Source organism: Hippopotamus amphibius, chromosome 2, assembly GCF_030028045.1.
Source record: "Hippopotamus amphibius kiboko isolate mHipAmp2 chromosome 2, mHipAmp2.hap2, whole genome shotgun sequence".
Taxonomy (NCBI): Eukaryota; Metazoa; Chordata; class Mammalia; order Artiodactyla; family Hippopotamidae; genus Hippopotamus; species Hippopotamus amphibius.
This window is the reverse complement of record NC_080187.1, coordinates 1,963,219-1,987,725: the sequence shown is the minus strand read 5'-3', so window position 1 is coordinate 1,987,725 and position 24,507 is coordinate 1,963,219. Positions and strand designations below refer to the sequence as shown.

Sequence of the window (24,507 nt, the reverse complement as noted above, 5' to 3'; positions counted from 1 at the left end):
ACCTTAATCACCTCATTAAAGCCTTATCTCCAAATGCAGTCACAGTCTGAGGTCCTGGGGGTTAGGACTCCACCTATGAATTTGGGGAGGGGGACAAAATTTACACCATAACACTTAAACTTCTCATGAAAGAAGGTTAAGAAGAGTGCCTTCTTGTGACTTGGGACCCTCCAGCCCTCACATGCACTCTGCAGTCCCTCACTGCCTAGAACAAACCGCTGCTAGCCACATAAGCCCCCATGGGGGACGGCTCCCCATCCCAGCCGCACGGCGCTCGGAGCTGCCCACTTCAAGCCCTTTCAAACTTGCAAAAGAAACGCCACGAAGGGTCGAATCTCCTCCCTGCACTGCAGCTGCCCGAGGACACAGCCCTGCTCTCCACCCCTCACTGCGCCTGGCAGACGTCTGCCTCCACTTCCATGCTCGACCCACGTCTTCTCAAAAAATAAAATAAAATAAAATAAAATAAAATAAAATAAAATAATAAAATAAAATAAAATAAAATAATAAAATAAAATAAAATAAAATAAAATGCCTATAGATTTTTAAAGATGAGCTTGACATCTCTCTTTGTAACAATAAAAAACATGTATTTGATGGCAAATCTTTAGTTCACATACATCCAATCATGTGCTGGACAGGGTGAGACAGGTGAAGTGTTCAAATGCAGCAACGTACACCCCCAGCCTGAGAGGCACAAGAAGCACCCCCATGGACTTGTGAGTGATGAACGTTTCTTTTTTCCTCATATGATCCTTTGCCCTTTGGTGTATATGTGTGTGTGTGTGTGTGTGTGTGTGTGTGTATTTTTTTTTCCTGAACTAAAGTCTTTTTCCATTAAAAAAATTCACTTTATGCCTCCAAAATTATTTCTGGGTTATCTACCAGAAATAATTAGCGTATAGTTATTAACATGTTAGTATATAGATATTAACATCACTGTGTATTAAGCACTAAATAATCATCCTTTTATTCTCTATCCTGCACTGGCCAAGTTGGATGGTCCAGCATTGCAGGGAGAAAACTCTCTTGTTGATGAGCGAGAATGTCTATGTCTCTGAAACCTGGAACCTGCCAAGACATCCCGCGTTCTAAGGAACTGCTGCCAGCGGAGCCTGCTGTCCTGCGAGTCAAAATCTTCTTTTGGCCTGCTGGGCCACCTTGACATACTGAACCTGGGGCGGCGGGTAAAACTCTGCATCCCAGTTGTATTCCGGGGATAAGAGCTTGGCGGGCTTCCGGAGGAAAAAGTATTTGTTGAGGTATTTTTCGTAGGTGCTGTTCAGGCCAAGTCTGAGGTCATGAACGACACCTTTCAGGTACTCCTCCACAAGGCTGAGGAGCTCCAGGGGCGTGCCGCCCACAAACGCACCATCATAATAGAAGTCGCCCTGTCCGAACGGGATGCAAGCTGCTGACTTGGGCCTCCTCTCGTAGGGGAAACTCTCGGGGTTCTTAAAGTACCACCAGCCATGGAGCTGAGCCACAGATGTGCCCAGGACCTCCACCCCGACATGGTTCTGGAAGATCTGGGTGACGGTCATACTGAAGAGGAAGTCGACCTCGCCCTGGATGTCCTGGACAATGTGACTGCCCAAGCTCTTCATGTGCGTGAGGTGGACATCATCCGGCTGGCTGTCCTCCATGACAGTAAACACTTTGAATTGTCGGAGGGGCCCCCACTTGAGCTGGGGCAGCCTGCTGAAGGTGTCCACCATGATGTAGAAGACCACTCTGTAGCCAGTCATAAAGTACTTGTTCGCCGAGCGCAAGAACAGCTCCAGGTACTGATCTGCAAGCCTGAAACACACACATGCAGAGGAAGACGCTCGCTTTCCTAAACGTCATCTGGAGAGCATCACCAAACGCCATCCGCGTGGGAGGCGTCAACCCTGCAGAATTCCCAGGGGGTGAGGGCAGTGGGGTCAGGTCTGCAGTTCAGCTGCAGTGGTCACAGAAGGAGGAGGTCGTGGGCCAGGGAGTCTGAAAGAAGCCTCTAAAGTTTTGGAACAAACTTTGGAAAGAGAGAGGGTGAGAGCTAACCGGACGTTAGTGAAAAGACAGCCAAGTGGTGTTAATGACCCTGCTGAGGAAGGAGAAAATGACCACAGCCCATTTAGCAGAGAACATCCAGAAACAATGGTTACAGGGAATGAGGAGAGGCCCTTTGGAGGAGGGAGGTCCATGGACATTCGTGTGCATTTTTCCAAAATAAAAAACAGCACAGGCTGTCGGCCCCTACCTGCCAGTAGCAAAGACAGCCAAGCCCAGGGTGAGGTTCTTCTTTCTGTAGTGGTTTTCCAGCACCTCTCTACTGAAAGTGCCTTCCCAGACAATAGGAGCCAGCCAGTTTGTGGCTGTTATCACATCAGGGCGTTTTCTGTTGAACAAACAAGAAGCAGGTGAAGCAGGTGCCTTTACAATAACAGCAGCAGAGGTGAAAGACTAGATGATTTCTTGCTAAGATTGGGAACAGGGCAAGAATGTCCACTCTCAGCAACTCTTATCCAACAGAGTAATAGAAGTTGTAGCCACTGCAATAAAGCAAAAAAAGGAAATAAAGGCATCAGACTGGAAGGAAAAAATAATTCTGTCCCTATTTGCAAATGACTTGATTGTCTACATAGAAAATGCTAAGGAATCTACAAATAATCTCCTAGAACTAATAAATGAAGTCAGCAAGGTTCCAGGATACAAGATCAGCACACGTTAAAAAAAAAAGTCTCATTTCTATATACTAACAATGAACATAAAGAAACTGAAATTTAAAACACAATGCTGTTTACAGTTGATCCCAAGAAAATAAAATACTTTGCTGTACCACGGTACCTACTACCATCACTCTCCTGTCCCCTCTCCCTGCAAACTCTGGCAACAACTAATCTACTTTCTGCCTTTGTAGATCTGCCTATCCTGGACATTTCATATAAAGGAATCTTACCAAAGAAGTCAGTTTGTGTCTGACTTCTTTCATTTAGCATGTTTTCAAGGGTTATCTATTTTGTAGCGTGAATCAGTACTTCATTCCTTTTATGGCTGAATAGTATTCCTTGCATAGATTTTGTTTATCCATTAATTGATGGACATTTTAGCTGTTTACACTTTTCAGCATTACAAATAATACTGCTATGGACATTTGTACACAAATGTTTCTGTGAACATGTGTTTTTAATTCTCTTGGGTATATACCTAGAGGTGGAATCTCTGGGTCATGTTATAATTCTCTGGCTACCTTTTGAAGGAACTGCCTTAAAAAGATTTGCACAGCAGCTGCACACATTTACATTCCCACCAGCAGTTTATAAGAGTTCAAATTTCCCCACAGCCTCACAAATATTTTTTGTGATCTAGCTTCCTGATTCTAGTCACCCTAAAATCTTTACACATTATAGAGTAAGACGTGTATTCCACCCCAGTCCCAATGTGCACTTCCCTGACAACTAATGATGTTGAGCCTTTTTTCATGTGCTTATAAGCTATTTGTATACATTCTTTGGAGAAATGTCTATTCAGATCCTTTGCCTGTTTTTTCCCCTGCTATTTGTCTTTGTGTTGCTTAATTGTATGAGTTCTTTATATATTCTGGATACTAGATCCTTATCAGAAACTTAATTTTCAAATATCTCCCCATTCTGTGGGTTGTCTTTTTACCTTCTCGACAGTGTCTTTTGATTCATAAAAGTTTTTAACTTTGATAAAGTCCATTTTACCTATTTTTGTTGCTGTTGCTGTGTTTTTGGTTTACCATGTTGAGAAAGTTCCTTTTCATTCCTAGTTTGTTGGATGTTTATGTTATGAAGGGATTATGTATTTTGTCAAGCAAATTTTCTGCGTATATTGAGATGATCGTGTGGTTTTAAATTTTATTCTATTAATATGGTGTATTACATGATTGATTTGCCTATGTCGAATCAACCTTGCATTCTGGAATAAATCCCACCAGTTTATGGTGTGCAATCCTTGTTGTGTGTTACCAGATTTCATTTTCTAGTATTTTTGTTGAAATTTTTTGCATCTATATCATACAAGATATTGGCCTGTAGCTTTCCTGTGATATCTTTGTCTGACTTTTGGCATCAGGGTAATATTGGTCTCCTAGGATAAATTCTCTTCTAATTTCTGGAAAAGTTTGCAAAGGATTAATATTAATTCTTCTTTAAACATTTGGTAGAACTTACCAATGAAGTCATCTGGTCCTGGTCTCTTCTTCATGGAAAATATTTTATTACTAATTCAATCTCTTTCCATGTTAGAGACCTATTCAAACTTTTCCGTCTTGAGTCTTTCTAGGACTCTGTAAGTGTTTATGTCTTTCAAAGAATTTCTCCATTTCATATGGGTTATCTAACTTGTTAGCATATAATTGCTCATAGTATTCCCTTATAATCATAATTGTTTCTGAACATTGTTGGTAATGTCCCCTCTTTCACTCCTGACATTAGTAATTTGAGTTTTCTCTCCTTTTATTTGGTTATTCTAGTTAGAAGTTTGTCAATTTTGTTGTTGTTTTCAAAGAACCAATTTTGGTTTAATTGATTTTTCTCTATTATTCAATTTTTATTTCATTTACTTAGTCTTTGATTTTTATCATTTTCCTCTGCTTACTTTAGTTTAATTTGTTCTTCATTTTCTATTTCCTTAATGTGTAAAGTTAGGTTGTGAACTTGAGGTCTTTCTCATTTTATTAACATAGGCATTTACAACTATAAATTTTGCAATAAGCACTGCTATTACTGCATCCTGTAAGTTTTGGTATATTGTGTTTTTTATCGCTAATCTCAAGATACTTTATAATTTGCCTTGTTTCCTCTTTGACCCATTGGTTATTTAGGAGTGTGTTATTTAATGTCCACATATCTGTGGATTTCCCAAATTTCTTTTCGTTATTGATTTCTAATTTTATTCCATTTTGGTCAGAGAACAACTTTGCATGATTCAAATCCTTTTGAGTTTATTGAGACTTATTTTATCCATTCCTGGAGAATGTTCCATGTGCACTTGAGAAGAATGAATATCCTTCTATTGTTGGGAGGGATGTTCTACAGACATCTCTTAGGTCTAGTTCACAGTGTTCTCCAAACCTTCCATTTCCTTGTTGATTTTCTGTCTAGTTTCTCTGTCCATGATTGCAAGTTAGGTATTGCGGTCCCCAACTGTTTTTGTTGAATTAATTTCTCTGTTCAGTTCTGTGCATTTTTGCTTCATGTATTTTAGGACTCTGTTGTTAGGTACATATATGTTATTGTTATTTCTTCTTGATAGATTGAACACTTTTATCATTAAAAAATGTCATATTTTGTCCAGAGCAACAATTTTTATCTTTATCTATTTTGCTTGATATTAGTATAGCCACTCCAGCTCTCTTTTGGTTACTGTTTCCACGTTCAATCTTTTTAGCTCAACCTGAACTAGGTTTGTGTGTGGTTTTGAAAATCTAAAGTGTCTTTTGAATCTAAAGTGTCTTTTGTCTTTAGTTGGGTAATGGTTTTTTCATCCATTCTAACAGACTCTGCCTTTTAATTGTTTAATCCATCCGCAAAGTGTAATACCACAGTAACCATTTTGCTGTTTGTTTTCTACATGTCTTATCTCATTTTTGTTCCTCTGGTCTTCTGTCAGTGCCTTCTATTATGTGAAATAGGCATTTTCTACACTACTATTTTAATACACTTCTTTTTTTTACTATATGTTTTAGTTATCTTCTTTGTAGTTGTCTTGGAGATTACAATTATCACCTTAACTTATAACAATGTAGATTAACTAATGCCAACTTAATTTCTGTAGTATACAAAGACTTTGCTCCTATATAGCTCCATTTTCTCTCCTGCCATTTATTCTGTTATTGTAATTCTAATTACATCTGTATACATTTTGTGGCCATTGACACAGATTTATAATTACTGCCTTACGTAGCTGTCTTTTAAATCAGATAGGAGAAGAAGAAAATTACAGACAAAAATACATTTAATTTGTTTTTTAAATTTACCTACTTGAATTATATATTTACTGGTGGTCTGTATTTCTTTATGTGGATTCTAGCGTCCCATTTTTCCATCCTGAAGATTTTCCTTCAGTATTTCCTGTACAGCAATTCTGCAAGTGATAAATTTTCTCAGTTTTTGTCTTTCTGGGAATATTTGAATTCCCTCCTCCTCCTCCTCCTCCTTTCTTCTTCTCCTCTCCCCTCTTTTTTGAAGGATATATTTTTCTGATATAGAATTCTTAGTTGACAGGGTTTTTCTCTTTCAGCATTTAAAATATTTCATCCCACTGCCTCTGGCTTCTATGGAGTCTGACTAAAAATCATCTGTTAATCCTGTTGAATCACTTCTCTTTTGGGGCTTTCAAGAGACTTCCTTTGCTTTTGGTTTTCAATAGTTTGATTATGGTCTATCTAGTTGTGGATCTCTTTGAATTTATCCTACTGGAATTTATTTGTTTATTTATTTATTTATTATTGGAGTAGAGTAGCTTTACAATGTTGTGTTAGTTTTTACTGTATAGCAAAATGAATCAGCTATACCTACACATATATCCCTTCTTTTTTGGATTTCCTTCTCATTTAGGTCACTATCCTACTGGAACTTTTTGAGCGCCTTGGATTATTGATTCTTTCTTCTGCCTGCTCAAATCTACTGTTGATCTCCTCTAGTGAATTTTTTATTTCAGACGTTGCACTTTTTAACTCCAGAATTTCTGTTTGGTTCTTTTTTTTTATTTTATAATTCCTACATCTTTATTGATATTGTCTTTGATAAGACATTGTCCTCATACTTTGGCTTCCTTTAGTTCTTTGAAGATATTTAAAATAGTTGATTTAAATCTTTAGTAAGGGCTTCCCTGCTGGTGCAGTGGTTAAGAATCCTCCTGCCAATGCAGGGGACACGGGTTTGATCCCTGCTCCAGGAAGATCCCACATGCCATGGAGCAACTAAGCCTGTGCACCACAGCTACTGAGCCAGCACTCTAGAGCCCATGAGCCACAACTGTTGAACCTATGTGCTACAACTACTGAAACCTGCATGCCTAGAGTCCATGCTCCGCAACAAGAGAAGCCACTGCAATGAAAAGCCTGCACACTGCAACAAAGAGTAGCCCCTGTTTGCCACAACTAGAGAAAGCCTGCATGCAGCAATGAAGACCCAACACAGCCAATAAATAAATGAATAAATAAATAAATTTTTAAAAATAAAAATAAATAAATCTTTAGTAAGTCAAATGCCTGGGCTTCTTCAGGTAGTGTTTCTATTAAATTGCTTTTTTTCGTGTTTATAGGCCCTGCTGTCTTGTTCATTTGCATGTTTGGTAGTTTTCTGTTGTAAATAAATAACTTAAATAATATGGCAACTCTGTAAATCAGATTTTCCTTAGCTGAGCAGAGATTTCAGTGAACATAGATGACAAATACAGATTTTATAAAAATTAGTTCAGAAAAGTCATTAAACAAACAAAATAAAAAAGAGCAAAAATAAGCCCTGGGGAGGGAGGGAGAATCTCAAGGCCCTTGCAGAGCTGGAGAAAGGCAATCAGACACGGGCAAGTTAAATACCATGAACCTCACTTTTCTTACTGAGAGTCAGCTATTTTTCTTGAGCAAATGCTCCCCAGATTGGTGTAAGCCTTTGGTTAATTTCCAGAGTACTGAATGAGTTCATTGTGGCAATTTTTGCCAGTTTTCTCACTCGTTTTATGGAGTAGAAAATACTCAGAAGTGAGGAGTCCCTCGGTTTTGGTGATATATTTCGAGATACTTTATGCCCACTACACTGGCAGCACCAAACATCAGAAAGCAAGAAGACTTTATTTAAATTGGGGGCGGGGTACCTGCTTTGGACGATGATTTGACACCATCTTCCAGGTTGGACGGCAAATGCCCAGCAGCCCAGCGGCTCCCCTTCCACCCAGGTGAGGCTCTTGCCCACAGAATGGTGTGAGCAGCATTATAACAGCAAAAGCACAGAAAGGATGCAGGTTCCCCTGAGTAGCACAGCTGGGGAATCAGCTGGTGTATTTCCACACTGGATGTTAGACAGCTGCCCAGAACGAGTTACAGCGCCATATTAGGTGACTCTTAGAGAGTGTCATGGGGAAATGTAAGCCCCAGAGATTACGTAAGCGTGGTATCCTCTTTATAAAGTTACAAGCAGCTAAAATTCAAAAATAGACTGTTTTCAGAATACCTGTAGATAAAACTATCTAAAAAGGAAAGCATATCTTAGAGGTGAGGGGCGTGGGGAGGGGGCAGGGTAAAGGAACAGGGAACAACACAAAGCTGACATGAATCACTGAAGGTTACCCTTTTTGCTTCATGAAGATAAGCAAAAGCAAACAAATGAATCAATAATATAAGCAGGTTTTGCATAAACCAAGGAGGACAGTGCGTCACGGATGGTGGGTTATGATTTATCTAATTCAGAGCACCAAGGTCCATTTAGAAAATATACGTTTGAAAAAAGGAATTCATGGAAGGTTAGATACAAATGAATGACAGATATATTAAAACACACTAAAATGCAATGATAACTATAGAAACGTGGATTTAATTGGGATATTCTAACCAGCAGTTTTGCCAAGAATAAAAGATTTCATGATACTTTATCCACTGTAGGTAAGACAGTAAAACGGTACAACTAGTAACAGGAAATTTAGCAACTTGCAGCAAAATGTTAAATGTCTGCCTTCTTTGACCTAATGACTCTCTTTGGGGAATTTACCCCACAGCTAAACTCACAGGACAGAGTAAGAATAGGTGATAGCGATAGCCCCAAACTCTAAACAGTCTAAAACTAAGAAGGAATTGTTAATCATTTGGCTATAATTTGGTGACTGGGAAAAAAGAAAAAACCTAATCACTCCAAATTGTGTTCGCGTGCGCGCATGTGTGTGTGTGTGTTCACGCATGGACACTTTCGTTCTTACCTGGGATTAAACCAGTCTGAGAGTCGAAGTTCTTCTACATGATTATTCCTGGATGTGAAGGGAAAACCAAGTTATTATGAGTAACCCATTGGTTCAACAAATATTTACGGAGCCCTTGAGGCATGCCAGGTGCTATTGGTGCTGGTCCCACAATTGCGAACACACGCCGTGGCCCCCACCCCTGGGGCCCCTGCGGCCGAGAGGCGGCCCTGAAGAGTCCCCAGTGGTTGGTGCCAACGGGAGTGACAGGGCTCAGAGCATATGGCCGAACGTGGCACGTTCAGCCCGGATTTGGGACCGGGGAAGCCACTTGGGGAGAAGACATGTCACCTGAGTCTGGAAGGGAACAGGTGGTCAGGAAAGAGGGGCGGGGGGAGGAGGGGAAGGCAAGAAAGAGCATGTGGCTGGGAGGAAGGATTAAGGAAAACAGATCAGAGAACTGTGTCCGGACAAAATGCAACCTCCCGTTCCCCTTCTGGGTGGTGCCCCATCCCACTGTCTCCAGGTCTGCTGCTCGGCAAAGAGCATCACGTGGGACCTCCAGCCGGCGTCCCGCCTCTTCCTTGATTCACACCCGAGTGCTTGCACTTACACATGGTACACACCAGCTCATGCACTTACACACACATGGTACACACCAGCTAACTGCACTTACACGCACGTGGTACACACAGGCTCCCACACTTACACACACACGCGGTACACATAAGCTAATTGGCACACAACATCCCATGTTCAGTTCACTTCTGAACTGGTAGGCAAGGAAGGCAACAGCAGTTGCCTCTAGGAATGTCAGGCTTTGGTTTTCTGTTCCTCCTGGTTCCGCCACCACGGGAACCTCCAGTTTGCAGAATCTTTATACAACAAAGACTCTTTCAGGCAGAGATGCCTCTCCCAGAGAAGGTCTGCCAGGCAACAGGGGGACCCCACTCAGTGTGAGCTTAAGATGAGCAACAGCTCTCTCCCTGTGAGTGTGTCCCCGGTACCATGGGGGAGTCACGGCTAAAAAGGATTCACTATCAGACATTCAAATGTAACCGAGCATTCTCTACTTTTATTTGCTAAATTTGTCAACCCTCTCAGTAAATGGTTTATTTTTCAGATCAATGGGAAAAAAAAATCACTTATGTTTTGAATTTGAACAAAGACCTATTGCGATTTGAATAACAAAAATTCTGGAATTCAGTTCCATGTATTTACTCTCTTTTTAACCAAACGATGACCAAGCACCTGCTATATGCCTGGCGTTATTTTCAGTTCTGGGGCCCGTGACAAAACCCACGCCACAGATAAGTGTGTGGCCCCTGCATCTTCTCCACTGAGGAGGGGCCATCCCCATTACCCCCAGGAGAGGAGCTCAACCCCTAGTCGTTTCCCGAAGGTAAAAAGACACCGGAAGACACCGGGTTAATTTTTTCTGCCTGATTTTGCATTATTAATTTACTTTCCTTTATTTCTCCTTTTATTCATTTTTTTATTTTATGTTGGAATATAGTTGAGTAACAATGTTGTGTTAGTTTCAGGTGTACAGCAAGGTGATTCAGTTTTACATACATCATCCTTGTACCTACTCTTTTTCAAATTCTTTTCCCATTTAGGTTATTACAGAGTATTGAGCAGAGTTCCCTGTGCTCTACAGTAGGTCTTTTGGTTATCTGTTTTAAATATAGCAGTGGTTACATGTCAGTCCCAAACTCCCAGCCTATACCTCCCCCCACCATAAATTCATTCTCTGAGTCTGAGTCTATTTGTTTTGTAAATATGTTCATTTGTATCATTTTTTATTCCGCATATAAGTGATATCGTATGTATTTGTCTTTCTCTGTCTGACTTACTTCACTTCGTAGGATCAGCTCCAGGTCCATCCATGTTGCTGCAAATGGCTTTACTTCATTCTTGTTTACGGCTGAGTAGTATCCCATGGTGTGTACGTAGCACATCTTCTTTATCCATTCATCTATTGACGGACATTGAGTCCCCTCCTTTTAAAATAAGCTTTATCTTTAGAGCAACGTCACAGGAGAGCTTGTGAAGATGGTCCCTGGACGTGCCCGCACCGGCCCCCACGCCGTTGACCGCCTGGACGTGCGCGGGGCATCTGCTGCCGTTAGTGAAGCGGTGGTGACACGACTATGAACTCAACTCCTTGCTCCCGTCAGCTTTGCTCGGCTCGTCCCGGATGCCCTTCTCCGTTCCAGGAGCCTGTCCAGGACCACGTGATGCACGTCTGCTTGGGCTCCTCCCGGCTGGGAGTTTCTCAGACCACATCACGACCTGTCCCAGCGGATGTGACCTTGACCACCTGGCCGAGGTCGTGTTTTCAGGCTTCTCCACTGTAAAGTGACTGTAATCTTTACAGGGAAATACTAGTGCAGCCCATGCGTTCTACCTGCTGGAGGGGAAATTCTTCACCGATTCCTGGGAATTCTTATGAATGGGAGTGCTGTCTCTTCTCTCACATCTATTTACTTGTTTATTCAGTTGTTTATTTACATCAATGTGGACTCATGGATATCTGTTTTATACTTTGGATTAAAATCCAGTACTACTTTGTTTTCTAGCTCAAATTCTTCCAACTTCATCCCCTGGGAACTCTTTTACTGGCTTCCATGTTCCTTGGATGCACTCCAGGCTCACCCCGTATATTTTTTGTCCCAGTCCTAGAATCAGTCATTTCTCCAGGGAACCCCAGATTGGGTTTTTGCCTTGTTTTGTAGGATAATATTAGAAGCCAAGATGTGGGGCCCGGTGCGCTGGCTGCTCCCAGGGGCTTGTTGCTTCTAGGCCGTCTCAGCAGGGAGAGCGAGGAAACACACATGTGTACCCATACCAACTGCTACAAAGGCACACGTGTAGAAACACTTCCTCGTGTGAGTCTCCGTGCTCCATGAAGCGGAACACAGTGCGGACGGGTGTCTCCAGCTCCAACCATCACCCCTGGATCCACCTCCTGTCCCCCGCTTACCTGTAAACTTTCACTCCACCGGTGAGAAGCGGGCTCCCATGCCCCGCCGTCCACTTACTCAGCTGCTCCATCCCAGGACGCACCCAGGCTGCCTTCAGGTTCGCTACCCTGTGCTCCTGGGGAAACAACGGTATCAACCAGAGACAGTCACGTCGCGGCTCTTTTGCCTTTATTTTTACAGACGCCACTCGTTTCCAACGTGACCTCGCTCAGCACCTTCCTGCACCCTCGGGAGCTTGTTTCAGGCATGTCTGATACAGCTTGATGGTTTTTGTCACGTTCAGCAATCCTTCCTGGGATTCGCTCCACCGCCTAAGGAATCGTTGCCTTTATCAAGGTTAAGATTCACTCTTTGTGCTATAAAACCCTGTGGGTTTTGAAAAAGGCGTAGTGCCACGGGTCCACCACTGCGGTGTCCAAACCGTCCGTGCTCACCTGGCCACCCCTCCGCACCCCCAAACCCCTGGCATCCCCTGATCGCTTTACCGTCTCCACAGTTTTGCCTTTCCCAGAAAGCCACGCGCTTGGAATCATACAGCAGGTAGGCTTTTCACATTGGCTTCTGCCTTGTTTCCCTTACCAGTGTGCACTGACGTTTCCTCCGTATCTTTTCCTGACTCGATAGCTCATTTCTTTCTATTGCTGAATCATATTCCTTTACCTGGATGGACCACAGTTTATTTCCCATTCAGCTACTGTGGGACATCTTTGTTGCTTCCAGATTTTAGCCATTACGAATAAAGCTGCTGTAAAATTCTGTGTGGATTTTTTGTGGACATACCTTTTCAAATCACTTGGATTAACAATACTTAAGAACACCACTGCTGCATCCTTGGAAAGACCATATTTAGCTTTGTAAGAAACCATCACACTGTCTTCCAAAGTGGCCGTACCCTCCAGCCACGCTGATAGGAGTGTGGTGTTATCTCGTTGCTGTTTTAATTTGCAATTATCTAATGACAGATGATGTCAAGCGTCTTTTTAGATGCCTGTTGGTCATCTCTGTGTTCGTGGGTTAGATGTCTGTCCAGATTATGCCCATCTTTCAGTTAAGTTTTCTGTTTCCTTATTGTTGAGGTTTAAGAGTTCTTTTCTTTTTTTGGCTACAAACCTTTTAACAGCTCTGTGTTTTGCGAAGGTTTCATTTTTAAAAACATTCTCTCTCATGATACAACTGCTTTTCAAATAGTACTCGGGAAGGCGTGGAGGAAGGAAGAACTGGCATTTTTCTCTATGAGAAATTGGGCAGGTCACAGACGTGTCCCCGGCTCACACACACTGCCAGAGCAGGTCACTGTCATCTTGTTTGTGTCAGACACAGGATGAAACTTTGGGACAGTTTACAGTTTGTCTGAAAGAGCAAGCAGGTGCTATGACTTCACTTTAATTTTTCTTTGTGACATTAATCACGTAAAATACGTCATCCCTGACCCTCTGTTCTGTTTGTTTGCTCTGCCTTCTCCTCCTGGGACAGGACGGGACGGGACAGGGCGCTCCGTGGGTAGAAGCACATCCTGTTACCACTGCTCCCTCGGAACTTGGGACAGAGCCCAGGGCCCAGACGGGGCTTTATCAATACTTGCTGAACGATTCAAAAATGAAAGATTGAAACTAAGTATACTCTACTAGGTCCCACAGAGAGGGGAGGTAACTTCCGATTGATTTCGAGACTGTTATAACATCTTTGGACAAAACTCGGAGGTTTCGACCAGCTCTGCCAAGCACCGCATGTCGTGATTCATCAGTATTTTCTATTTACCTGAAATAACGCTCAAGCCACACGAGGAAGGAAAGACACAGAATGGATAACAGCACTTTCCTTTTAGAGTTCATCGTCTCCTGGGGGAGAAGAGGAGAGAAGTTGGATTTAAATAGCGAAACGTCACACCTCTGCCGTCTCCTAATGATGGATTTGTGGGCTCGTTTAGAGACACTGGGGCACCGACCTAGGTGTCTCTTCCTGGGATGCTCAGCTCTGGGGAGAGGGCAGGGGAGTCGGGGTCACCTCTGTTCTGCGAGAGTCTCCTGGGGTGCTGGCCGCCGCTTTGGAGACGGAGTGCACAGCCTCAGACACTGCTCCTTATCCTCATTCACAGCCACCTTGACTGCGTGAAAGACACGCGACAGACTGCGCCCTAGAGCAGTGACAACAAGATGAGGTCGTGACGAGGAGGCAGTCTTCCCCCAGAGTCAGCATCATCTTGTGTCCCCTCGCAGAGCTAGTAAGATGCACCACTTGCCCCAAGACTCTGGCAGGCTAAGAACACACGGGCCTTCTCCAAGGCAGAAGCTTGTGAACACGGATTACAATCTGAATGAAAGGCGTCAGGTTCTAACGGGGAACCTCTGGCTCCAGGCTTATGTCCTGAGTTCTACGTGGGATCTCTGCGCACACGTCTGCAGGACTGTGTGCCGAGCAGGATGGAGACTCTGCTGTTTCATTTCCGGCACCCAGTTGGCATACACACGGCCTTCGTTTGCACTGACCAGGTCAGTACCCCCGTGTAGCCGTCGAGCACGTGAAATGTGGCTGGTCTGATCTGAGATGCACTGTGAGTGCACGAAACACCCTGAGCTTTGAAGACAAACATAGAAAGGAAAGAACTTAAGTATCTCATAGATAAATGCATATTGATTACATGGATCTAGTGAGCTAAGTGCAAATACATGACGAAATGTGACCTACCTGTTTCTTTTTACCCCCTCCTAGAACACTGGACACGCCAAAGGCCACTCACGTTGTACTCCCACTGGACCCCTCCACACCGGCCAGGCTTCCCCTGCCCCACAACGCGGCACTGCCTCCCCACAACTTAAATCCAAGGGTATTAGCAGCGCCACATGGGTGGGTACCACAGGGTCTCTCCAGCAATGAGTCTCGGTGACGACACCTCTGAGGCAGGTGCCACGTCTACCGCGGTCACCAAAAACTTCCCCAGTGCCCTTCTGAGGGGGCCCGTCACCTCGGTTGGGGTGACGTAAGAGGTGGCCAAGACAGCCCACGGGGACGGCCGTTTTCCGAGCGTCTGTCTTTAGGTCTTTGTAAAGTCACGGGCCAGACACTGTGGAGGGCTCGCACGGCATTGAGCCTTCTGTGGGCGGTGAGGTCAGCAGACCCTTTGATGATGTAAGCCCTGGAAACTCAAGGTCACAATGACGCCTCTGCTGGCCAAGGCGACAGGACTTTGTCTTGTTTAAAAAATGAAAGGAGGGAGGGAGGGAATACGGGGATATGCGTATAAAAACAGATGATTGAACTTGGTGTACCCCCTCCCAAAAAAAAAAAAAAAAAGACCACATTATCATCAAAAAATAAATAAATAAATAAAATCCCTCCCTCCCAAAAAAAAAAAAAAAAATGAAAGGGCATTTTAAATTCTCCTTTGCTTCTCAAGTCCTCTGTTGTCCCTCCTTGCTTCTCAGGGATGGACGCTTCCTCGCAGGGATGTGTCTTAAGCGGTTTGTTCATGAATATGATGGAGGAGAGCGGACCTGACCCCCCAACAGTGGATTCGCCCCAGGTAAGCAAATACCTTCTTTTGCTTCTCAGGATGTTTTTTAAGTTCTCATCCTTCTGGTTATAGAAATAATATGCTTCATGTTATAAGACCCCATCGGGGTGGGGGTGGGCCGTGTGTGTGTGCACGTGTGTGTTGACGTGTGTGCATTTGAGTGTATGTGTGTCCGTGTCTGTGTCTGTCATTGTTCACGGAGCGCAACGCCAATGGTGGCGTCTCGTTGGGAAGGTGACCCCGGCAGGCACGGAAGGGACCGAGGGGGGTGGGGACAGGCTGTGGCCGCCGGGACAGAGCTGGGCTGAGAGTGCTCCTCTCCTGGCCTCACAGAATCCAGCACATCCCACCAACGCCCTTCAAGCTGGCATTGTCTCAGAGACAGTCACATGGCCCCAGTGTCACCCAGCCCCACCTGCTCTTTCGGTGACATCACAGAAATCCTGACGCCAGAGGCACGTCACAGCCGTCCTGTGAGACAGAGACTGTGACCTTCAAATGCGGGTCCTGGGGAACATCAGTGAGCAAAGAGGGCTTCTGTGAAGAAGCATCTCCCACCCTATCCTCCGGGAATTTCACTCATGGACCAAAGGCATCAGCTCTGTCCTCTCATCCTCCCTGTCCTCCCACTGTCCCCTGTCCTCACAGTGGCCAAGGATGGGGACAAGCTGCTGTTGGCTGACAATCAGGCCAGGGTGAGTGGTGTGACCAAAGAGAACAGGACACGATCAGGGTGGAATGAGCTGCAGGTGGCTGATCTGGGGACCCCGCTGAGCAGGACAGAAGTTGCAGTCAGAGGGGGCTCAGTCCGTCGAAGGACACAGGGACGGCCAGCGGTGGGGTCAGGAAGTGAGTGAGGAGGGGGCCCGTGAAACCCCCACTTGTCATCTTCTGTTTGTCCAGTCCCTGCATCCCCTTGGAGCACAGCCCTCCTGAGACTAGGCGCTTCACTCAATCCCAGCACCTGGACATAGTAGATGCTCAAAAAAAATATTCAATCAATACATAAACTGTGTCTGTTATTTAAAATAGGATTTATTAGCCCATGTCCTGATTTGTCCAGCTCAGCCCCCGCCCTGCACCCCGACCACCAGCCCACGCTGAGCCCGGATGCAGCAGGGGAGTCGGAACCTGCCCACCTCTGCTCAGGACCCCGACCTGCACGCGCGGCTGCCCAGGCACATCAGTGCTCTCAGATCGGAGCACCGAGGCGCAGCCGAGCCGGAAGCGGTAGGAGGGACCCCTCCAAGGGCGCCATCCTCTGCTTCTCATGTCCTGCAGCTCCAAGAGGCCCCAGCGACACTTGCCTCTGTAGCCGGCGGGGCTTCGGGCCAAGACGCCTCCCTGTCCCCACTTCCTTTGCGGCTTCAAACCCAACCGGACCCCCATCTGGGCAGATTCCAGAGCCAACCGTCACTGGGGGAGGACAGTGTGAGAACTGGGGGCGGCCATGGTGGCCGCTTTTGGCCAAGTTCCCAGCAAGCAGTGGCCTGTGTGGAGGACACGGAAGAGCTGGGGCCAGAAACCACAGCGCAGGATGGGGGATAAAGGCGGCGGCCACAGGCCAGGCGCCCACCCGAGGGCATGGCTCTGCTCCTGCTCACCCTGGGGCTGAGCCTGGTCTCCTCCCAGGACTTCAACCCCCGGAGAATCGTGCAGAGAAACTATGACATCTCCAAGGTGGGGCTGAGGTCTGGCCCTTCCCCAGAGGCCTGGCTACGGGGCACCTGCCCTGCCTCCATCTGGGGTCTTTGACCTGTGATAGGATGCTGCTCCTGGAGGGCTATCTGCCTCTCACCCCCTGCTGCCACGGCAGCCTGGGAGGGCAGAGGGGGCCTGGAGGGCAGAGGGGGGCCTGGAGGGCAGAGGGGTCCCTGGGAGGGCAGAGGGGTCCCCGGGAGGGCAGAGGGGTCCCGGGTTGGGAGCCGTGCGCCCAGGGCCTGGCCCCAGGAGGGAGGCCCCCAGAAGTCCAGGACACCCCCTGGGCTCCCGCACCCAGTGCAGCCTCTCCTCCAGATCTCCGGGAGCTGGTTCTCCATTTCCATGGCCGCAGACGACATGAGGCGGATAGAAGAGGCCGGGGATCTGAGGGTCTTCGTGCAGAGGATCGAACGCTTGGAAAACGGTGGCCTGAAGTTCACGTTCCACTTCATGTGAGTGTGGCCCGCAGTCTCCAGAACTGGGGAGGACCCCCGCCCCCGCCCCAGGGCAGACTCTCGGCCCTGCCCCCACCCCTGTGGATCTGCGTCTGACCATCTGGGGGGCTGCATGGGGGCGGGGGGCACCAGGTGGCGGGGTAGCAGAGTGCTGAGGCTGGGGCCGGGGTGCAGGGGACGTGGGGACGAGGGTGGAGGGATGGACGGAGCTAGTCACACCGCTTCCGGGTGGAGTCCCGCTGCGGGCATCACCCCGCTGGTTTCCAGGCTGCATAAGGAGTGCCTGAATGTGGATATGGTCTGTGATAAAACGGACAAGAACGGGGAATACACCGTCACCTGTAAGTGGATGCACGTTCTGCCCTGTCTGACGGCCCCACTCCTAGTGGGCTCCGATTTAGGGGACTACATGGGACTTCTTGATGGCTGACCCCAGAGAGAGGAGTGGGCCTGGCCTATAAGCTCACATTGTGGGGGGGGGGGACCCTGGCCCAGCCTCCTGGGGAGGCGGAAGAGCCAACCTGGGGCTCAGGGAGGCGAGTAGGGGGGTGCCCTCGGGGCCGGCAGGGGTCTCCACCCACCCCTCCACCCACAAGCGTCCATGCCCTTGGCCTCCCGGGGGTGTGGGCACCGGCGGGGTCTGGGGCGTCTCTGAGCAGAGCTTCCGCGCAGACTTGGGAGAGAACAGGCTGCAGATCTTGGAGGCCGACTACCAGCGGTACGTGACCTTCCACCTGCGGAACTTCAGGAATGGGACAGAAACGCAGGTGCTGGCGCTCTATGGTAAGACCGCCACCCGCAGGGCCGGGCAGAGCAGGGCCTCGTCCTGGGGGGTCCGCCACCCCCGAGGTGCCCACGGCCAGGCTTCCCACAGCCCACAGTCGCAGGGCAGGTGTGGACTGGGTCAAGGTGCCTCCTTGGCCCCACCGTGCACCCGCCACTCTGTCCCCTCCCCACCCGGTCCCAAAAGGCAGGGGAGGGACCCTGACCCCTGCTGTTCTGTCCTCAGGACGGTTCTCAGAGCTGAATCCCAGCTTCCTGAACAGATTTGAAGACATCTGCAAATCACTTGGACTTGGCCCAGAAAATATCGTCCACCTCAGCAGCAATGGTAAGCCTCACTGTCTCCACGCCAGCAGCCTGGGCGAGCGAGGAGCTCGAGGGGGCGTCCCCCCAGCCCAGCCTTGGCAGGAGCCCAGGGCTGGGACCCCCTGAGACCCTGTCTGAGAGCCTGGCTGTCTTCCCAGATCCCTGTGTGAAGTACCGGAGGTAGAAGTGCCCACCCAGGCCTTCTGGTGCGTAAGCTCGACTGGGGGGCAGGAGGGCAGCCTGGGCGGCAGAGGAAGCAGATGGACGATGGGGGCAGCTTCTCCAAGCCCACCTCTCACCCTGCCCACATCGTTCTCCTGCCCAAGTAACAGGGAGCCCCCCGGGGTGGTGCGGTCTCAGCAAACGTGCCCTGCAGCCGAGTCTCGGGGCGGCCATAACATTGGACCACAGTCAGGGGACTCCAGACAACAGAGATTTATTTTCTTGCAGTTCTGCGGTCCAGGTGTGGGCAGGGCTGAGCTCCCTCCGGAGGCTCCAGGGGAGGGTCCTTCCTGCCTCTCCCAGCTCTTCGGGCTTGTGGCCGCATCACCCCAGTCTCAGCTCTGTGGTCACACCGCCTCTCCGCTGTGTCCATGTCTCTCCCCTCTGTCTCTTGAGAGGACACCTGTCATTGGCAGAGGGCCCACCAGCTTTATCCGGGTTTATCCAGGACGACTTCCTCTCAGTAGCCTCACTTTAATCCCATCTGCGAAAAATCTTTTTTCCAAATAAAGTCCCGTTCACAGGTTCCAGACGCTGAGATCTGAACGTGGACATATTTGGCGGGGGAGGGGGCACGATCCGCCCCACACAAGCTCCTTCCCCAGCTGTCCTCCCTCCTCGGGAACCAGCCCCGCCCCGGCAAGACCACCCCCTCCTTCCCCAGGGGCTGGCCCTCCAGAGCATCTCATCCGAGAAGCCGGGCCCTCTGGCACCTCTGAGGAGGGTCTGTGAGGTCTGGGGTGGGCGTCCCAAGGTGTCCTACCAGGCTCTGCCCGCCCCGGCTCCCCGCTCAGCTGTCCCTCTGAGACTCACGACCCCTGCCCTACCCCATGTCTTGGTGAACACATGGGGGTTCCCAACAGCTGCAGTCATTTTGTGGGTTAAACGTGATGTTCCCCTGGGCATCCACCCGAGAGACGTGAAGAAGTGTCCACACGAAAACCTCTGCACCGCTCTGTCCACCGTCCCCCGGCCGTGACGGCTCGTGTCCCCCAGCAGGCGAGTGACTGAACAAAGTGTGGTCCAGCCACGTGCCGGACACAGCTCCACGGGAAAGGAGAAAGACATGGGTCTCACGGCTGCATAGGGGGGTTCCCTTTACACAACAATCTCCAAGCAACAAAACTGCAGTGATTTCTGGGGTTAGGGACAGGAGGCGCCGGAGGAAGACGGAGCGGCCTAAAGGCAGCGGGAGGGGTTCTCGTGAGGGTGGAAGGTGCGTATCTGGGCTGCGGTGGACACGGGAGCCTGGCACGAAATACACACTCACGCCCTCGGCACCTGGCACGGGGCATCTGCGCAAGGGCGGGGGGCACCAACGCCAGCACCTGGGAGGGGTGCTGTCCCACGGCCGTGCGCGAGGTCAGCGGGGGGGAGAGTGGACGAAGGGGACCGGGGAGCTCTCTGTGGCTGTCCTCACACCTGCGTGTGAATCTCCAATTCTCCCAAAATAAAAGGTTGAAAAGAGAGAGCGTTTGTCCTTGCTTCTCCGTCGACCGGAAAAATGCTGACAGGCTCCTCCCCTGTCCCACTGGATGGGACGCTTCCCCCCCAGCCCGGCCTCGGGGCTGGGGCCGGGCCCAGCCCCCACCACGCCCACTGCCCCCGCCTCCCAGACCCTCTGCCCCACCCCGCGTTCCCTCCGCCTGCCCCGCCTCCCCTCTGAAGAGGGACGAAACTACCCACGTCTGCCTGCCTGCAGCGCAGCTTGGGAGGGGAGCCACCGGGCAGGGCAAGGGAGCACTCCTGGCCCCCCAGCAGCCCCAGGCTGAGGAGGAGTGGCCCCACCCCTCCCTCCGCAGGTGAGCACAGCCTGAGACCCGCCCCACGGCCGGCTGCCCCGGAAACCTCCTGGATGGGGGCAAGGGCTGGACAGCCCTGGCTGGGGGCAGCAGGACGGGACCGAGGGCCGGCCCCAGAGCCCCAGGGCGTTTCCCTCAGGAACCAACCCCTGCCAGCAGCAGCGTCAGTTCACAGTCACTGAGTCGGGCCGCACCAGGACCAGGGCGCCAGGCTGTGGGCACGGAGAGCTTGGTGTCCCTCCCAAAGGTGCCAGATGCTGAGACAAGAGGCTCCAGCCGGGTGGGCGGCCCCGCACGCTCTCAGGCAGCCTGGCCTCCAGCTCCCTGTCCGGAACCTCGGTCCAGCCTGCTGGGCCATGGCAGGGACACGCAGGAAGCTGCCCACGCAGTGGGGCCTGCCGGTCTGGAAATCTGACATCTGGGGGAACAGGGCTTGGGAGGTGACGGATGACCCTGGACCACGGGAAGCACCGCCCACCCAGAGGAAGGCTCGGAGGCGAGCTGAGCCTGGAGCAGGTGTGTCCAGGCCCCCGGCCATCTGAGCCAGGCTCTGGAGCTCAGCGTGGGGCTGGGGCTGGCCGGCGGGCTACTGCCCATCCCAAACCCAGAGACCCCCCGGTGGACAAGGTAACGGGTGCAGCGGGCAGGAAGCTGGGCCCCATCGTCCAGGGGTCAGAGCACCCGGGTGTATATCTGGAGAAAACTCTAACTCGAGAAGATACACGCACCCCAATGTCCACTGCGGCACTATTCACAATAGCCAGGACATGGAAGCAACCCAGGTGTCCATCGACAGAGGAGTGGATAAAGAAGATGTGGCACATATAGACAGTGGGATATTACTCAGCCATAAGAGAATGAAATAACGCCATTTGCAGCAACATGGATGGACCTGGAGGTGATCACACTAAGTGAAGTCAGCCAGACAGAGAAAGACAAATATCACATGAGCTCTCTTATATGTGGAACCTAAAAAAAAATACAAATAAACTTATTTATAAAATAGAAATAGACTCACAGACATAGAAAACAAACTTACAGTTACCAAAGGGGAAAGTTGGGGGATAAGTTGGGAATTTGGGATGAACAAATGCACATTACTATATACAAAACAGATAAACTACAAGGCCCTGCTGTATAACACAGAGCACTGTACTCAGTACCTTGTAATGACCAATAATGGAAAATAATCTGAAAAAGAACACACACACACACATATATAACTGAATCTCTGTCCTGTACCACCTGAAACATTGTAAATCAACTATACTTCAATTTAAGAAAAAACTAAGTAAGCTGGCTTGGGACAGTAGGTAGACACCCAGTCGCCCCAGAATGCCAGGGTGGGAAGTCTTAAATTTCAGGAACATTCTCAGCGTCTATATTTATTCTACTTGATATGATTAAAAAAGATTTTGTTTTCAGGAGAAAAGGACCTTGGTAACCCCGCCAACCACCCACCCTGTCCCACACGGCCCCTGTCACATTACTGCTCTTCACACCCAGGTGCCCACCCAAAGGCGCCCATTGCCAAGGCAGCCGGGGCCCAAGTCGAGCACCCAGGGTCATCGATGGGGACACCGGCGGCAGTTTTGGAGGCTGGGTCCAGCAGGGACAAGGGCGTCGATGTCCTGAGTTTCCTGGACCTGTGAGCCGGGGTCCCTGGGACCCACCCCACAGAGCGGCGTGAATCATCGCCGGACGGGACTCTGCCAGTCCTTATGCAGGAAGCCCCAGGGCGGGGGCAGCTCTGGAGTCCAGCTAAGCGAAGTGGGTCGGACCGCAGGGCCGGCTGGGGGAGGACAGGAAGGAAGGGCGGCCGCCCTGTCCCCGCCCAGCAGGGCAAGAGGCATCCAGGCATGTGGCCGTCCTCTCTCGCCCCGGGATGCCCCACGGCTTTCCCCTCCAGAAGGTGGCAGCCTCCTCTCTTGGCCTCGGATGGCAGAGGACAGGAGGAGGGCTTTTGTCCAGATACTGACCCGGGCCCAATGGTCCTCCTGGCAGAGCGGGAGCAGGACACAGAGACGCAGGCCCTGCTCGGGGGGTCTGAGGGCAGAGGAGGTGCCAGGGGACCCTTCTCTTCCAGGCACCAAGCCCTGTGGTGGGGGGAGGGGACCAGGAACAGAGGTCAGCCGCCCCCGTGTGCGCGGCTGCCCTCCTGCTTCCACGTCTGTGCTCGGGACATCTCCCAGCAGACCCAGCTGCTGAAAAGGGGGCCGAGGAGAAGGGCCTGGCCGCCGACCCAACAGGCCAACATGCGTGGCTGGCAGAAGCAGGTTCAGGAACCAGGGGCACCGGGGGAGGGGGACAAGGCCCCAAGCCCCGCAGAGCTCGGCAAAGCGGTGGCCAGGTTCTGTCCAGCCAATCAGAGGGGTGGCGAGGGGAGCTCGTGGAGGGGATGGGAGGGGGCTGGGCGAGATCAGCTCACCCAAAGGTCCCCATCCGGTAGCAGCCAGTGTCACCTCTGGGCCTGGCACTGTCCCTGCACGGCCAGCAGACCCTCCCCTGGGGAAGGCCAGCTGCATCTCCACCTGGGCATGCTGTCCGCTGTGTGCCCGCCTGGTGTCGCTTTCAAAGTCATCCTGAGGCTGAAGTTTTTCAGTCGTTTCCAAGAAACATGCCTGGAATCACATCTCCCCCATCCCCAGTGAGCCGGGGGCTCAGGAAGGCCAGGGCCCCCAGGGCATTTCGGGGCTCTTGCAGCCACCAAAACCTGTGCGGCCATAGGACCGGGGCAGCGTGGACGTGACGCAGTGCACGCAAGCGATGGGCCACAGGGCCCAGCGGACCTGCTAAACACGTGGCCGGGTCGTTCGTGGGGGTCAGGGGAAGCCCACGGACGTGGCTGCCACCAGAGACCATAGAGGCCGGCGGGTGCCGCGCGTCTGACCTGAAACTGTCTGCAGAGGGGCTCTGGGGTGCCCACCTGCCCAGCTCCCCGCCCCCAGGAGCTGTCCCCGGTCCCGGGAGCTCAAATCTCTGCCGCCACCCAGCTCTGCCCCGCGCGGGGAGGGCGCGGAGGACCAGGTCGCCAGACGCCAGTTCGAGCGGTAAGGAGGGCGCAGTGCGACTGTAGCTACAGTAGAACTAGATCCCCCCTCGTCCCTCCTCGTGTGATCCTCGGAGGGTCTCTGTACTTGTGTGTGTCCACCCACGAGCGCTGGCGCCTTTGGCCGAGATGCACGTTCTTACACTGGTGGGATCGCTGCGCCCGCCGGCACCGGCGACCGCTGGCTGCCGAGTCTACCTGCGAGGACCACGCAGCTCTGGTTCGTCCTGAGTATTGCCCTGCAGTGCCTGCGGTTTCATCCTACCAAGCCATGCCTTGTCGACCCGTTCCCCCGGGGGTGAACACCGGGGCTGCTCCTGCCTTTCCACCAGCCCAGGGAGCGTGTGTGTGCACCCAGCCCAGTGGCTCTGCCCTCCATACCCCAGAAGCCACCTCCCCACAACCAGGTGTGGCTCAGACCTGACCTCCTGAACGAGAAAGTAGCTCATGGGTCGTCGGTCCTGGCTCCCAGCACGTGGAAACACTGAGACTTCAGCCCCTTTCCCTGCCCTCACCAGGGACGTTTGTGCGCTGGGGCTGCCTGCACCTTCCTCCACTCCGGCACCGGCAGCATGCTGGACCAGACTGCCCACTACCAACTGTGTGAACTTGGCCACAGTTCTGGACTTCTCTGTGCCTCGGTTTCCATGCCAGCAACTGCAGATAACAAAAGCACCTATACCGAAAGGTTGTCATGGGCAGGGATTAGGTTGGTGGATACGTGTGAAGCACCAAAAACACCGCTGACAGGCCATGTGACATCAGTGCTGCTTTGGCATGATTCCTGCTGCTG

The 24,507-nt window shown here is 50.2% G+C and overlaps 1 protein-coding gene across 1 annotated transcript; it reads right to left on the bottom strand.

Moving 5' to 3' along the window:
- Window positions 1-1,130: 1,130 nt before the first annotated feature.
- GLT6D1 (glycosyltransferase 6 domain containing 1) lies at window positions 1,131-16,785 on the bottom strand. The gene is made up of 5 exons (XM_057719858.1): window positions 16,536-16,785; window positions 13,890-13,989; window positions 8,920-8,967; window positions 2,243-2,380; window positions 1,131-1,800 (listed from the first exon to the last, which is right to left on the bottom strand). The coding sequence occupies exons 1-5, from the start codon at window positions 16,783-16,785 to the stop codon at window positions 1,131-1,133; spliced, it is 1,206 nt and encodes a 401-aa protein (XP_057575841.1).
- Window positions 16,786-24,507: the final 7,722 nt, after the last annotated feature.